Source organism: Chenopodium album, chromosome 6 (genome assembly GCF_948465745.1).
Source record: "Chenopodium album chromosome 6, dcCheAlbu1.1, whole genome shotgun sequence".
In the NCBI taxonomy this organism is placed as follows: domain Eukaryota; kingdom Viridiplantae; phylum Streptophyta; class Magnoliopsida; order Caryophyllales; family Amaranthaceae; genus Chenopodium; species Chenopodium album.
The window spans coordinates 27,348,174-27,362,524 of record NC_137839.1 but is presented as its reverse complement, the minus strand read 5'-3'; the positions used below and the strand labels follow the sequence as shown (position 1 = coordinate 27,362,524).

General features: G+C 37.8%; 1 protein-coding gene across 1 annotated transcript in view; it reads left to right on the top strand.

Moving 5' to 3' along the window:
* The window catches only part of LOC145635986 (biotin carboxylase 2, chloroplastic-like), a 29,908-nt gene extending 15,915 nt beyond the window's left edge, over positions 1-13,993 (top strand). Inside the window, exons 10-17 of the mRNA XM_081687413.1 lie at positions 9,439-9,624; positions 9,715-9,807; positions 9,895-9,976; positions 10,367-10,473; positions 11,640-11,715; positions 11,895-11,941; positions 12,064-12,126; positions 13,439-13,993. Of these exons, the coding sequence (XP_081543539.1) occupies positions 9,439-9,624; positions 9,715-9,807; positions 9,895-9,976; positions 10,367-10,473; positions 11,640-11,715; positions 11,895-11,941; positions 12,064-12,126; positions 13,439-13,495 (711 nt within the window). The 3' untranslated portion in view covers positions 13,496-13,993. The remainder of the gene's footprint in view (positions 1-9,438; positions 9,625-9,714; positions 9,808-9,894; positions 9,977-10,366; positions 10,474-11,639; positions 11,716-11,894; positions 11,942-12,063; positions 12,127-13,438) is intronic.
* Positions 13,994-14,351: the final 358 nt, after the last annotated feature.

Here is a 14,351-nt window from a genome sequence, read left to right as displayed (position 1 = left end):
GGTTTAAAAAATGTCGGGGCCATGTATCAGCGTAAAATGCAAAAGATCTTCGAAGATATGATGCACAAAATTGTGGAGTGCTACGTGGACGATTTAGTGGTTAAGTCTAAAAAGAGGGAGGATCACCTAGGTGACCTTCGCAAAATCTTTGAAAGACTACGCAAATGTCAATTGAAAATGAACCCTCTCAAATGTGCGTTCGGTGTTACCTCAGGAAAATTTTTAGGTTTCATCGTAAAACATAGGAATTTAAATTGACCAAACCAAAATTAAGGCAATTCAAGAAATGCCTGTACCACGAAATCTCAAAGAACTTCGTGGTCTCCAAGGGCGCCTTGCATATATTCGGAGGTTCATCTCCAATCTTGCAGGCACGTGTCAACCATTTAGTCATCTCATGAAAAAGGATGCTCCATTCAAATGGGATGAGTCATGTCAAAAAGCGTTCGACAATATAAAGTATTTGTCCTCTCCGCCGGTTTTGGGGGCACCAGTTAAAGGAAAACCTCTAATCCTTTACATAGCTGCTCAAGAAAGATCATTGGGGGCAATGTGTGCTCAAGAAATTGAAGATCGCAAGGAGATAACTCTTTATTACTTGAGTCGAATGTTGGTGGGTGCTAAGGTGAATTATTCACCAATTGAAAAAATTTGTCTTGCGTTAATTTTTGCCATTCAAAAGTTGAAGCATTACATGCAAGCTCATACAGTCCATGTCGTCTCAAAAGCCGACCCAATCAAGTACATCCTCTCAAGACCAGTGTTGTCAGGAAGACTAGCTAAATGGGCTGTACACATCAAACAGTACGATATAATGTTCGTACCACAAAAGTCTGTCAAAGGACAAGCCATCGCTGATTTCTTTGCCAACCATCCAGTACCACCTGAATGGGAGATGTCCATTGATTTGCCTGGAGAAGATGTGTTTAACATCGAAATACTACCACCATGAGAAATGTATTTTGACGGGGCTGCTCGTCAAGACGGCGTAGGAGCAGGGGTAGTCTTTGTGTCGCTAGAAAAGCATGTTTTACCTTACTCATTTGTGCTAACTCAGTTGTGCTCAAACAACATGGCTGAGTACCAAGCTCTTATCATGGGTCTTGAAATGGCGGTTGAAATAGAAATTCAAGATCTTGATGTTTATGGAGATTCGCAACTCGTCATAAGTCAACTTTGAGGCGAATATGAAGTCAAGAAAGAGGATTTAATTCCTTATCACAAACATGCATCAAGATTGCTCGACAAGTTTGACATTGTCAAGCTAAACCATGTTCCAAGGAGTGCCAACAAGATGGCTGACGCGCTTGCTGGTCTCGCAGCCACTTTGGCACTGGGGGCAGAGGAAATCATGTCTGTGCCTGTTTGCAATCGTTGGGTAGTTGCACCGGAAGAATATGAAGTTAAAGATGACGAGGTCGAGGAGGTTGACATGATCACTGTCAGCCAAATTGACAAAGAAGACTGGCGTCAACCAATCATCGACTATTTAGAGCACCAAAAGTTGCCTAATGATCCACGACATCGAACAGAAATCCGTCGTCGAGCCTCTCGTTTTATTCTCTTCAAAGGGACTCTTTATAGACGATCTTTTGACAAGCTATGGTAACAATAGAGGAATTTCATTCAGGGATTTGTGGAGCTCATCAATCTGGTCCTAAACTTCATGATCGTATCAAAAGGGCGGGGTATTATTGGCCCTCAATGGTTCAAGATTGCATAGAGTTTGTTAAAAAGTGTAAGGCATGTCAATTTCATGCAAACTTCATTCACCAACCTCCGAAACCACTACATCCAACTGTGACATCATGGCCATTCGAGGGATGGGGTCTTGACGTGGTTGGTCCGATCACACCAAAGTCATCTGGTGGTCACGCTTATATACTGGCTGTTGATTACTTTTCTAAGTGGGCTGAAGCTATTCCCCTTCGTGAGGTGAAAAAAGAAAATGTTGTCGATTTCATTCGCACCCATATCATTTTTAGGTATGGAATCCCTCAACGACAATGGAAAGCCATTCGTCAACAACTTGATGGATAGCCTTTGCCAAAAGTTCAAGTTCACGCAACATAAGTCATCCATGTACAATGCTCCTGCAAATGGTCAGGCTGAAGCATTTAACAAAACGCTTTGTAATTTGCTAAGCAACGTCGTTGCAAAGTCTAAGCGTGACTGGCATGAAAAGATAGGGGAAGCGCTTTGGGCATATAGGACGACATACAAGAATGCAACACAATCTACCCCATATTCGTTGGTGTATGGTGTTGAGGCTGTCCTACCCTTAGAAGTTCAAATTCCATCACTAAGAATTGCCATTCAAGAGGATTTAACTAGTGATGAAAATGACAAGCTTCGATTGGCTGAGCTTGAAGCACTTGATGAAAAAAGATTACAAGCTCAACAGAAATTGCAATGCTATCAAGCTCGCATGACACGTGCATTTAACAAAAAGGTTCGACCTCGTTCTTTTCAAGTGGGAGACATGGTCCTGGCAGTGAGAAGGCCTATCATTACTTTGCGCAAAACTGGAAATAAGTTCACATTAAAATGGGATGGTCCTTATGTGGTACGAGAATTCTACACTAATGGAGCATACAAAATTGTTGATGCTGAGGGATTGCGCGTAGGTCCAATTAATGGCAAGTTTTTAAATCGCTACTATTCATGAAGTAAAAGCCTTGTAAACTCCCAAGTAAGAGGATAAACTACTTACAAAAAAAATAAAAAAATAAAGCATTGTTTGAACTACGTTGGCTTGATCTTGCAAGATAACCTGTTTATTTAGCAAGTACGTAGGCAGCTTAAAAAAAAAAAATCAAGTGCAGCCACATAAAAAAAAAAATCATCATCATTGTACTACTCCTGGCCCGCAAGAGTATAAACTGTGTACGGATAAACAAAAAAAAAAAAAAATCCCTACTCCTGGCCCGCAAGAGTATAATCTGTGTACGGCGAAATAATAATGAAATAATTTCATATAATAGAATGAATAAAATAAAATGTCAAGAGCAAAATAAAAAATAAAAAAAAAAAAAAAAAAAAAAAAAAAAAAAAAAAAAAAAAAAAAAAAAAAAAAAAAAAAAGAGGGGTAGTCTATTATCAATCCATCCACTCAGAAGGTTTGAGCATTGACCGAAGCTCTTGAAGTTGAACTTTTTGTTGCTCCAATTGGACTATCTCATCAGCACTCAGAATAGGAGTTGCATGTAAGTTGTCCAAAATCTGCTTCGCAACGTTCATTTGTTCTTCAATTGATGTGATAGATCCTTTGCAAGCCATTAAGTCATCTGTTAGACGATTCTTCTCTTCGCAAGCTTTCGTCAATTCAGCTTCAAGGTCTTCTACTCTTTTTGTGACTAAGGCATCTTGTTCCTTCAATTGCTCTTGCCTTTTCTAGGTTGGACTCCGCTTGCTTGAGAAACTCAGATTGAGCAAGTATGTCTCTTGTTACTTGTTCAGATCTTTGTCGTTTCGCTGCAGCCTCCTCCAAAGCAAGGTAGGATTTGACTGAACAAACATAAGACTCAACTTTACGCTTCAGCGAAGCCGGGTCACCCTTGAGGTTTTGTATACCTCGATACACCATAGACGCTTCTTCAAACCTTTTGGGTACCTCCGAATAAGGTGACGCTTGGAACATTGCCAAGTATTGAGCGCCTATGTGTTTTTTTTGCATGTGTCCGCAGACTCAGTAGGAGCGCAAACACGTTGAGATGAAGCTTTACGGTCATCACCAACTAACTGACTGTCGAACCTCCAAAGCATTGGAGGCAAGCTCAAGAGAATGAGGACCATCTACTGACTTTAGGCTTTGAGTAGGAGACTGTATTTCCTTCCTTGGTAAATTGGGAGAATTGTCACGAACTTTATTCGTGGCGATCCTTATCGCTTTCCCCTTGCCAGCAGTTGGTCTCGGTACAGGTAAAATAGCTTCAGCCTCTAAGAATTCAGCGGCGACACTCTCGAAGTCTTGATCATCCTAAAAAAAAAAAATCAATGTAAAAAAAAAAAAATAAATAAAAATAAAAATAAAGTATCGAATACTTACAAGCGGTATGTTAGTAGGAACGATAGGAAAATCTTGAAGATTGCCAAAGGAGTCTGCATCATTTAAAACGATGTCCTCTTCATCAACAACGTCCGATCGCCTCTTACTCCTACGTTTATGCTTGTAGTTGACGTCAGATTCTCCGTCACTAGAGCTTCCTCCTTGGCTGACATCTTTAGCCGTCATCGATTTAGAGTTGCCTTGTCTGGACAGAGGCTCATGACTCCTTTTACCACCAGCATTGGTCTTCGATCGAGGAGCACTTGTGTCACCAGCATATGTTCCTGGCTCTTCCTAGACTTGTTGGGATCAGTTTCAATACTTGCGCAAAGAATGTCAACCTTGTCTCTAAGGTCATTAACTGTCACTTTAGACCACCAAGACCGAAAAGCCCGAGTTACAAGGTCACGCCAATTCAGGGAAAGACAAGGAGTCAACACCCGGGATTTACTGCCACATAACAAAATCAAGTCCCAATGCCGAAGAGCTTCATAATAGCCTACAGATTGACGATCATCCATGGCACGCGTAAGCATACCGGGAACATCTTGACAAAACCCAAATTGTCTACCAAATCGATGAGGATTGTAAGGCTCTATGAAAAATTTGTCACCGGAGCGTACAGGAATGTAGCTAGAGCGAAGGGAGATGAGGTAGCCAAACTGTGGAATCTCGAGCTTCCCATCATCAAACAAAGCGATGTTCTTATTCTTATTCGGCACGGTACACCCAACCCTTGCTGTGGTCCCTTCATGGTATCAGATCTCGTGCTTCTTTATCCTTAAAAAGCTTTGAACTTTGGGAGCCTGAGAATACAGTCATTAAAGGGCCTGGGAGAGCTAAATCCAGATTGTGATGAGTTCCGAAGTAGTATGCGAGCCAACTATACAAGTAATAATGTTGTTCAGACCATGATAAATACTTCCCAGGACAGGAAGTGCCATGCTGAACGGTTTACCACAAGCCATCAAGGTTGCGATCTTAAACGTCACGGGTCTTATCGATCTACTATCACACTGTGGAAGTACAAATGCGCATAACCAACAAGACAAGAAAGCAGCAGTATAGGCTATTCCCCTTCTATTGTTGTTGGGAAGGCCTAAACGCTCAAACATGGATAATTCTTTATTTGTCCACGCTGTAGGTACGTCTGGTAACGTTCCGTCAAGGTCATGTGTAGATTGTGGAGGAGTCGAGAGATATCTTGTCCTCTTTGGCGGCGCAGCATAGCGAATTTTCTTCTGGTACCAAAATCTAATCCATTCTTTGGCTGAAACCTCCTTCCTTGAGCCCGATTCTTTGTAAAGGCAATGATAAGCAACAAACAAATGCTCACAATCCTTCGAAATGTACCGTTTGTTGTCCTCATTTGTTGCTGTTAGGGTCGCAAAATGAGGGACAATCTCATCATAAATTTCCCCATAAATGGGTAAGCCACCAAGTCTGTGCAAATCCCACAGTGAAATGGACTACTCTCCTGCCATTGTATGGAGTGTGTTTGTGGTAGGGCACCAACTCTCACATAATGCTCATAAAATATGCGAATTTTTGTCAAGTGAGGCATAGACAACATTGTAGATTGATGCGGATTTCAGATTTTCCCTCGAGCGACAGAGAACGTCCTCAGTCCACTCTCGATAGCCTAGGATGAAGCATGATTCACCATACATCTTTAGAACAGCGGATCCCCATCTCACGGACCCTTCAATAATGGAACGACCCAATAAGGGAAGTAAGTTATGTGAAGGGTGTCTTGGAGCTTGTAAACCTTTGTGGTGTCAGAGACATTAGCAATCTCAACAGACATGTCACTGCAGAAATTTTGCTTACAAATACTTGTTTGCATGCCATTAGGCCGCTGCAATGATTGTCGAATTTGTAGACGCGTGCCAGTCTTGGGGTTGTCACCCTCTTGGTCGACGAGAGAAAGATAGGATCGAGAACCTTCATTGAATTCCACTACGTGCACCTTGTCCATGATCAAAGACTAAAAAAAAAAATAAATAAATAAAAAATAAAAAAAAAAGGTTAGAGTGTTTGACATGGCACATGTATAATGAGTATGTCATGAAGGCAATCTCGTATTGGAATTTCGAGTAGGCTAGTCTTAAGATGTCAAGTTCATAACGATTGGCATACATGACTTGACATCTCCGATGGGTTCATAACAAAGGGTCCTGACCCATCGCGACATGGGCGACTCAAATCTTCAAGTTATTAGACCTGTCTTAAGGACGTCAAGACCATAACGACTGGCATACATGACTTGACGTCTCCGATGAGTTCATAACAAAGGGTCCTGACTCATCGCGACAAGGGCGACTTCAAATCTTCAAGTTATCCGACCAGTCTTAAGATGTCAAGTTCATAACGATTAGCATACATGAATTGACATCCCCGATGGGTTCATAACAAAGGGTCCTGACCCATCGCGACATGGGCGGCAACGTATGGCTACCTTGCAAAGCTGTCATATGCACACCATCACAGAGAACAAATATACCATACATGCAAAAAAAAAAAAAAAAAAAAGTATGATATATACGTGCAGTGTTGCAAGTAACACAAAATTACCGCAATTCAGTTTTGCTTAAGATACTGGTTATAGGTCAACAATTGTTGCTAAACTAAGATAATTGCATCGAATTACAACAAGAATCAGGCAAAAGCAACATCAAGCAGCAAACAATTGGTAATTAATTATTGATGATCACAAAGCTCCGGCAATAAGACAAAATTGCAATTAAAAAAAAAAAGAAAAAGAAAGAAAAAGTAAGCAAACAAACTTACTGACCTCTTGAAAAAAACAATTGCTCCCAAAATCCTTTTGTATTGCTGCAAATTCACGGAATATTAATAATGGTTATGAATGAGAATTGATTAATTAAAACAAGAAAAGCAAAAGTTAGGTAAACAACAGGTATGGACAATTTTGAGTGTCAGATAAGAATTTTGGACACAGGGTCGTCGTCTTTACTTTGTACACGTATACAGGGATACAACTTTAAATTTTTTAATAAATTATTAGTTAATAACTATTTAGATAGATTATTAGTAAATAACTATTTGGATAAATTATTAGTTAATACTTCCTCCGTTCTTTTTTACTTGACCCGCTTTGACTTTTACACTATTCACCACCTCTTCTTTGACCGTCTTTTGTGAATGATATGTAAGGATAAATATATTCATATGAGATCTTTCTGAATTCGTCTCAATAAGTACTATCATAATATAACTTTTATAATTTTTACTTATGAAAAATTAAAGTTATTGATCGTCAAAATTTTGCATTGGCAAGTGTGATAAAAGAAACAGGTCAAGAGGAAGTAACTATTTGGATGAATTATTAGTTAATAACTATTTGGATAAATTATTAGTTAATAACTATTTAGGTAAATTATAAGTTTATAATTAGTCCCAAACGAAAAGCCCTTCCGACTTCTTAGTTAATGCAAGATTTGTTTATATAAGTTTGTATTCCCTCTGTCCCTAAAAGATCGACCTGAGCAATTTTCACGGGTATTAAGAAAGTGAAATTAGTAAAAGTGCATTGGAAAGGTAAGTTTACATGGGTTATGCAAAAAAGTAGAGAGAGAGTAATAAAAGTACATGGAAAAACAATATTTTACATGGGGAAGCTAATTTTGTACAAATTTTGTTGCAAATTGGAGGGTAATGCAAATGGGATGATCATATTGGGACTAATTTTTGGGCATAAGGGTCGAACTTTTGGGGACGGAGAGAGTATTAATTATTCAGCTGATGACTTAAAGTACAGATATCACTCACATCTTAACTGCAATTTCACCCATTAAAAATTTAAATTTTTACAAATATTCAGCTGTTGACCACTTATAGGTATCTATATATCATCCTGATCACCTACTTTCACCTTGACGTTCCTTCAAACTAGTCCAGACCTTCACAAGTGTAGGTTTTTTCTTTTCTTTTTTTTTTTTTTTTTTTTTTTTTTTTGAGAGGGGGGGGGGGGGGGGGCTGCAACTACAGTAACAAATAGCTTGCTTTCCCGCTCTACATCGGCAGCAATTCACTGGCGATATCATCTTTCCTCCAATATTTCTCCTCGGCAACCTTGTCTTTGTACCTGATGACATTATCGTGTGTCCTGGCTGCATGCCATACCCAGTTCCATGTCAGGACAGCAAGGGTGTGTCGGTATTTTTGTCTTGTCTGAGTGGACACACAGATACAAGCAAGGGACAAAGGCCAATAATAAGTTAATATGGAATTGTGGTTAAGGAATGTAAACTTACAAAGAAGAGGATGTTGATTATGGTGGAGTGATGAACTTGTTCCAAAAGTATTTATTATCACATAACCTTGACTAAGCGATTGCCTGGATCCATTTTATCAATTTGCCTCTCAACAAGTTTTAAGCAATTGGCTAGATACTTATATAAAAGTGCTTACAATTCTTAATGCATAACAGAGAAAATGAGAAGCAGTAGAGTAAATTCATGAAGTGTTTAAATGAGTGTGTTGATTTCAATGTGAGAATTTACAAGATCTATGCCTTGCCATAGAAGTCAAAAATTCCTACCTTCTTGTCATGGATTGTGGGCCAAGGGGTTTTTTTCCTCATCATGTGCTTCCTTGTGTTGTGATAATAGGCACAGCAAGAGTAGCACTAATATTGATTTTATTACTCTCCTAATTTTAGTTGTATTATGAATTAAGAGGTTTTTACTTCGTACTATTTGAGTAAGCTAATTCATAGCTTATTAATTCTACCTCTTAAAGTTCTTTACGCTTTCTGATTTAGTCTGTTCTTGAAAATCCTTTACACTTTTGCTTTGTACTACGTACTGTTTTGACAGATTCCTTTTACTACTTTACCCTGTTACACCCACCCACCTATTTACACTCTTTATCCTCCATTTTGTTACACCCACTCACCACATCAATAATTACTCTCCAATTGCCAAATCTGTTTGCAAATAGTAACCATAAAGAACTTTTAGGAATGGACGGCGGATTTTGGGCCAAAATGTTAGGGGGTCCAAGGTTTGATCCTCCAAGCTTTTGCTTAATAATGCTTAACCATTATGCCACAACTTTTTAAATGTATTTATTAAACATCATATTACTTATAAACAACTCGGAAAAACTTAGGGGGGCCGGGCCCCTGCCTGCCATAATTAAGATCCATCCCTGAATGGAGGTAGTAGTACCTAAATCTTATGTATTCTATAATTCTATCACTTGCGTTGTATTTTTTTAATGAGAATAAATTGAGTTTGACTGAAATCCTCCGATCTGTATGTACTGGCCTCTTCTCTCTCTCTCTCTCTCTCTCTCTCTCTCATCTGATCTATGTTTCCACCCTACTAGTGTGCTAATGTTTATTTGGCTGTCTTTCTATCCAGAGGAGGAACCAGAAGCTACTTGAAGAAGCACCTTCTCCTGCATTGACTCCAGAGTTAAGGAAAGCCATGGGTGATGCTGCTGTTGCTGCAGCAGCATCTATAGGTTACATTGGTGTAGGAACAGTGGAATTTCTTTTGGACGAAAGAGGTTCTTTCTACTTCATGGAAATGAACACCCGAATCCAGGTAAACAGAAGTTATGAAATAATACAGTATATAATATCATAATTTGATAGCTTTGGTGTATTACTTGATTTTTATCATTCTTGTATGTAGGTTGAGCATCCAGTGACAGAAATGATATCATCAGTTGACTTGATTGAAGAACAAATTCGAGTGGCTATGGGAGAGAAACTCCGTTACAAACAGGTATACATCATTATATTTCTGTAACTGTAAGAATATCTCTGCATGGCTATTATGGTGCTTGATTAATTATTACTTGTCAATTTACAGGAAGATATAGTGCTAAATGGACATTCAATTGAATGCCGAATCAATGCAGAAGATGCATTCAAAGGATTCCGGCCTGGACCTGGTATGGTTTTTTTTTTGTTGCATTGCCTAGAATCATACTTGGATCCATTCTATATCCCCATTAAAGTTATACATATAATGATATAAATACTAGCATGTCCAGAATCTGTAATGATCTAATATTTCAGCCACAAGACCCCCTTCCTCCTCTTTCTGTAACTATATCTCTCCTGCAAGTCTAAGTTGGTTGGGAAGGTATGGTTATCGACAAGCATTTAAACTTGATATTTTCTGTCAGCACCACAGTGGGCATAGACTAAGAGACTGTCATTTTCAATGAACTGTCATGAACTAAGAGATAAAACATTATGGCCAAATTGGTGTCAGCTCCATACTAAGACGGTTACATCTCTTTTATCCTGTTTAACAAGCTACACCATTCTTATTTCAGGAAAAATTACCAGTTACTTGCCTGCTGGAGGACCATTTGTGAGGATGGATAGCCATGTTTATCCTGGTTATGTTGTTCCACCTAGTTATGACTCTCTACTTGGCAAGGTATGTCTACTAGTTCAAATTTTCTCTGTGTGACATCAAAGATTCTCTCTCCCTTTCCAGGTTTAAATTTATTAATCAAATTTATTATGTTACATATGTCAGTTCTCAATTTTTAATGCAGACTTAGAGTTTCTTAAGTTTTGTGCAAGAGATCATTCCATCTTAATGGTCTTTTTAGTTTCTTTTCCCAAATTTTAAGTTATACAAATAGGAAAATAAATTATTTTCTGCTCTTCTCCTCTATTCTTTTCACCAAACATGTTATCCGAAGTGTATGGTTCTTTCTATTATACTTTCTCTGTTCTTTCTATTAATCGCACCATTTGTACTTTTTCACTATGCATACATGATACACCCCTCTGTGATTATCTTTGTGTTTAATACGTAAGAAAATATTTAGTCATGTGAGATCTTATTAGATATGTCTCGATTCAAGCTTAATATCAAATTTTTGTATTTTTCAAAAAGCAAATTAAAGATATTAATGAACAAAGTTTTGCATTGGCAAGCGTGAAACTTTAAATGGTGCAATAAAAAGAAAAAAAAAATATGATCTTTGAATGCTTACAAACACCTTTGCTTTTTACCAATCTTTTTTTCTCTCCATTGATGTTAAAAATCTCATAAATCCTTTGTATTTACTCCCTCTATCTCCAATGAAACTCCCATTTTTCCATATTATTTATTCCCTATGATATTGCTGTTTGAGTTTCCGGGTTAGGTCCACCAAATGATTAATGTTTTGTTACCTTCTTTTCGATTTGTTTATTCACCTTTAGTCAACAAAGGGCCACCTATTCTCTGACCTGAACAAAATAAAATCCTTTATTTATTATCTTTTTACTTTCCCACCACCTAATCTCTCCCATATCTATGTGCCCAAGAGAAGTGAGAATATCTTTGAGGGACAAAGGGATTAGTTTTGTATCCTAAAACTAAGTATATAACTAGACTCTTGTTGATTTGATAAGCTTTTTTTTTTTTTTTTTTTTTTTTTATTCTTTCCACTTTTCATGTATTCCAATAATCCCATGTTTCTTACAATTCTACCTTTGATAGTTTTATGTCACAATGTGCTTGATATCTTCAGATTAGTGTAATTTGTATTTATTAACATAGCATCTTTTTTTTTTTTTTTTTTTTTTTTTTTCCTTTCTTTTTTGTAGCTGATCGTCTGGGCCCCAACTCGAGAGAAAGCAATTGCACGTATGAAGAGGGCTCTCGATGATACTATCATTACAGGTATGTGAAGTAACTCTGTTGAAGATATGATAAAATTCAGTACATCTTTGTGGTTTTTAAACATAATTGGCTTGGTTTAAGAAATTATACTTACTGACATATGTTCTGGCAAGTCTTTTCTTATATAAGACTTGTGGTCTCATCCTTTCATCAATAACCAACTGATATTCTACATGCAGGGGTCCCCACAACTATTGAATACCATAAACTAATTCTTGATATCGAGGTGAATATTTATCTTACAAATTATGCTATCATTTTTAGCATTGTCATTTTTTCTTCATATTGAGGTGAATTCATCTTACAAATCCCTTCTTATCTGATTCTTGTGTCTTTCCTTATTTACAGGATTTTAAAAATGGAAAAGTAGATACTGCTTTCATTCCCAAGCATGAACAGGAATTGGCGGAGGTAAGACTTTTGAATAAACCCCATTAATTGTTTTCAATGTTTTATCATGTGTTTCCCTTTTGACCTTTAAGGGCTAATTAGTTATGCTAATCCATTATTAGTGATATTGGTCACAAAAGCCAAGAGCTCTATTGAGTGAAAGTAAGAACTTCGAACATCAGCCTCACACTTGCCTGATTAGATATAAATATAACAGATGATTTTGTAAAATATTTGTGAAATTTTGTTTTGATAGGGAGGGTGGGACACGGAGAAAGGGTTGGGGCCAGAGGGGGGGGGGGGGGGGGGGCGCGGGGAGGGGGACAGTAAGAATGGCTCTAAGTAAAAGAGTAAGAGTGATATTGCTGGGACTTCGGATGAAATCTTAAGGATAACGGTCTAAAATTGGCAAATGAAAGCTATATCTAAGGGACTATAATTTAGTTTTCTCTAGATGTGGGCCTACTCTATTCAATGAGGCATATCACATAATTGTTTCATATTCATAAAATTAATGTCTGTATGATGAAGGTATCTTTGACGTAAAAATACACGTATTAGGTATATTGTTTAATCTCTGAGTAAGTGAGTAGCACCATAAAATTCTAATCTAAAGCATCAGTCTGTGAGTGGGAATTTTAATGAAAATCGAAATTCCTTCGATGGATTAAATTTCCAGTTGTCCAGGTTAGTCACTCTTCAAAGAGAACTGTTCGAGGTCAAAGTCATCTATATGGTACATGGGTATTTTGCTTCACATTATAGCTCATGTAGGGTGTAAGAACATGAACAATGGCCAATTTGTGCAACATGCAATGGGAAGTTGGGCACAATACATGTGTCTTCTAGTCTGTTGCCTTGCAGGATTACTGAAGGCATCATGGCCTAGCCATGGACCATTCTATGCGGGTACAACCAATCAAGTGGCCAAAAGCCGACATGCAGTCTGTTGATACTGTGTGCATATGATAATTCTGTATTATTAATTGATTTTATAGAAATCTTTCTCTTGATCACTGAATAAGAAGTCAATGGCAATAGGAAAAGATGCTTCTTTTCAGTTGAGTTTTTTGCATAAACACCTAGCCTGTCAAATGTTTGATTAGCACCCTGCTTGAGCCTTACATTTTTTTTATACTTGATGAGATTTTGCTCGTGGTAAATCTGACTGAAATTGAGGTTGCTAATCGTCCACAGGATTGACTTTCAGTAGTTTGCTAGCCAACTTTGCTCGTCAATATCTTCATTGCTTTCCATTTGTAAAATTTTCTTTAATTTGACATTTTGCTTCTGGCCTTGTCAGCATCTGAATTGTTAACTATTCTTAATGCAGCCCCAAAAGATTGTTCCTGCAACTCCTGCCAAAGAACTGACTGGTGCAACTGCCTAAATACTGTTTCGGTTAGGCACTGATCTACTCTGTACCTACATCCATTGAATTACCTCTTCTTTTTCGTAATGAATGATCTTCTCCAAACGAGGCAACAAAGAGAAGCAGCAAATTCAGCTGAAAGAATTTGGGCATTCAACCTCAATATATAGCATCCCTTCTTCCTAGGTCCCCCAGAAAATAGGAAAAACTATATTGTATGGATATCTACAAATTATTTATGAAAAGTTTGTGACATTATTAGCTCATCATTAGTGCGTTTTCTTTTATTATGGGAAATTGATTATTATGGTTACTAAATGAAGATGAAGGTTCGCTGAGCACTTGGGAGTTGATGAAAAATTTGCGTCTGGAGGTCTCAGTGCTGTAGTTTAATCAATTGTTTAGTTTTAATCTTCGTGGGATTTTACATGTCTAGTGCTGTATTATTTGCATGACACAGTATATACTTCATCTTTTTAAGATGTAACACTTTCCTTGTTTGAAAGTTAAGAAATAGCGGCGATGTTTTTAATTGTGGTAACAAATAGTAAAATACTTTTATTTCCATAAAGTCATTCATCTACAAATCATACTACCACACTGCAACTAAGTTATTCAATTAATTACACCATTAAGTTACCCGAATCTCATTTCTTAACTCCGACTCCAAGTAGCCATACCCATTGACACAGCATCTGTCTTCTCTGATTCTGAGTTACCATTGCTATCTCAATCCATGAGACTTCCCACCAATCCAACATTCATCAAAACTACCCTCCACCAGCGCCACTGCTCAGCAGTGCTGAACACCATGTTGTCAAGAAATTGACAAGAAATTGTAGGAAATTTTACCACCTTTGAGTCATCACTCTTC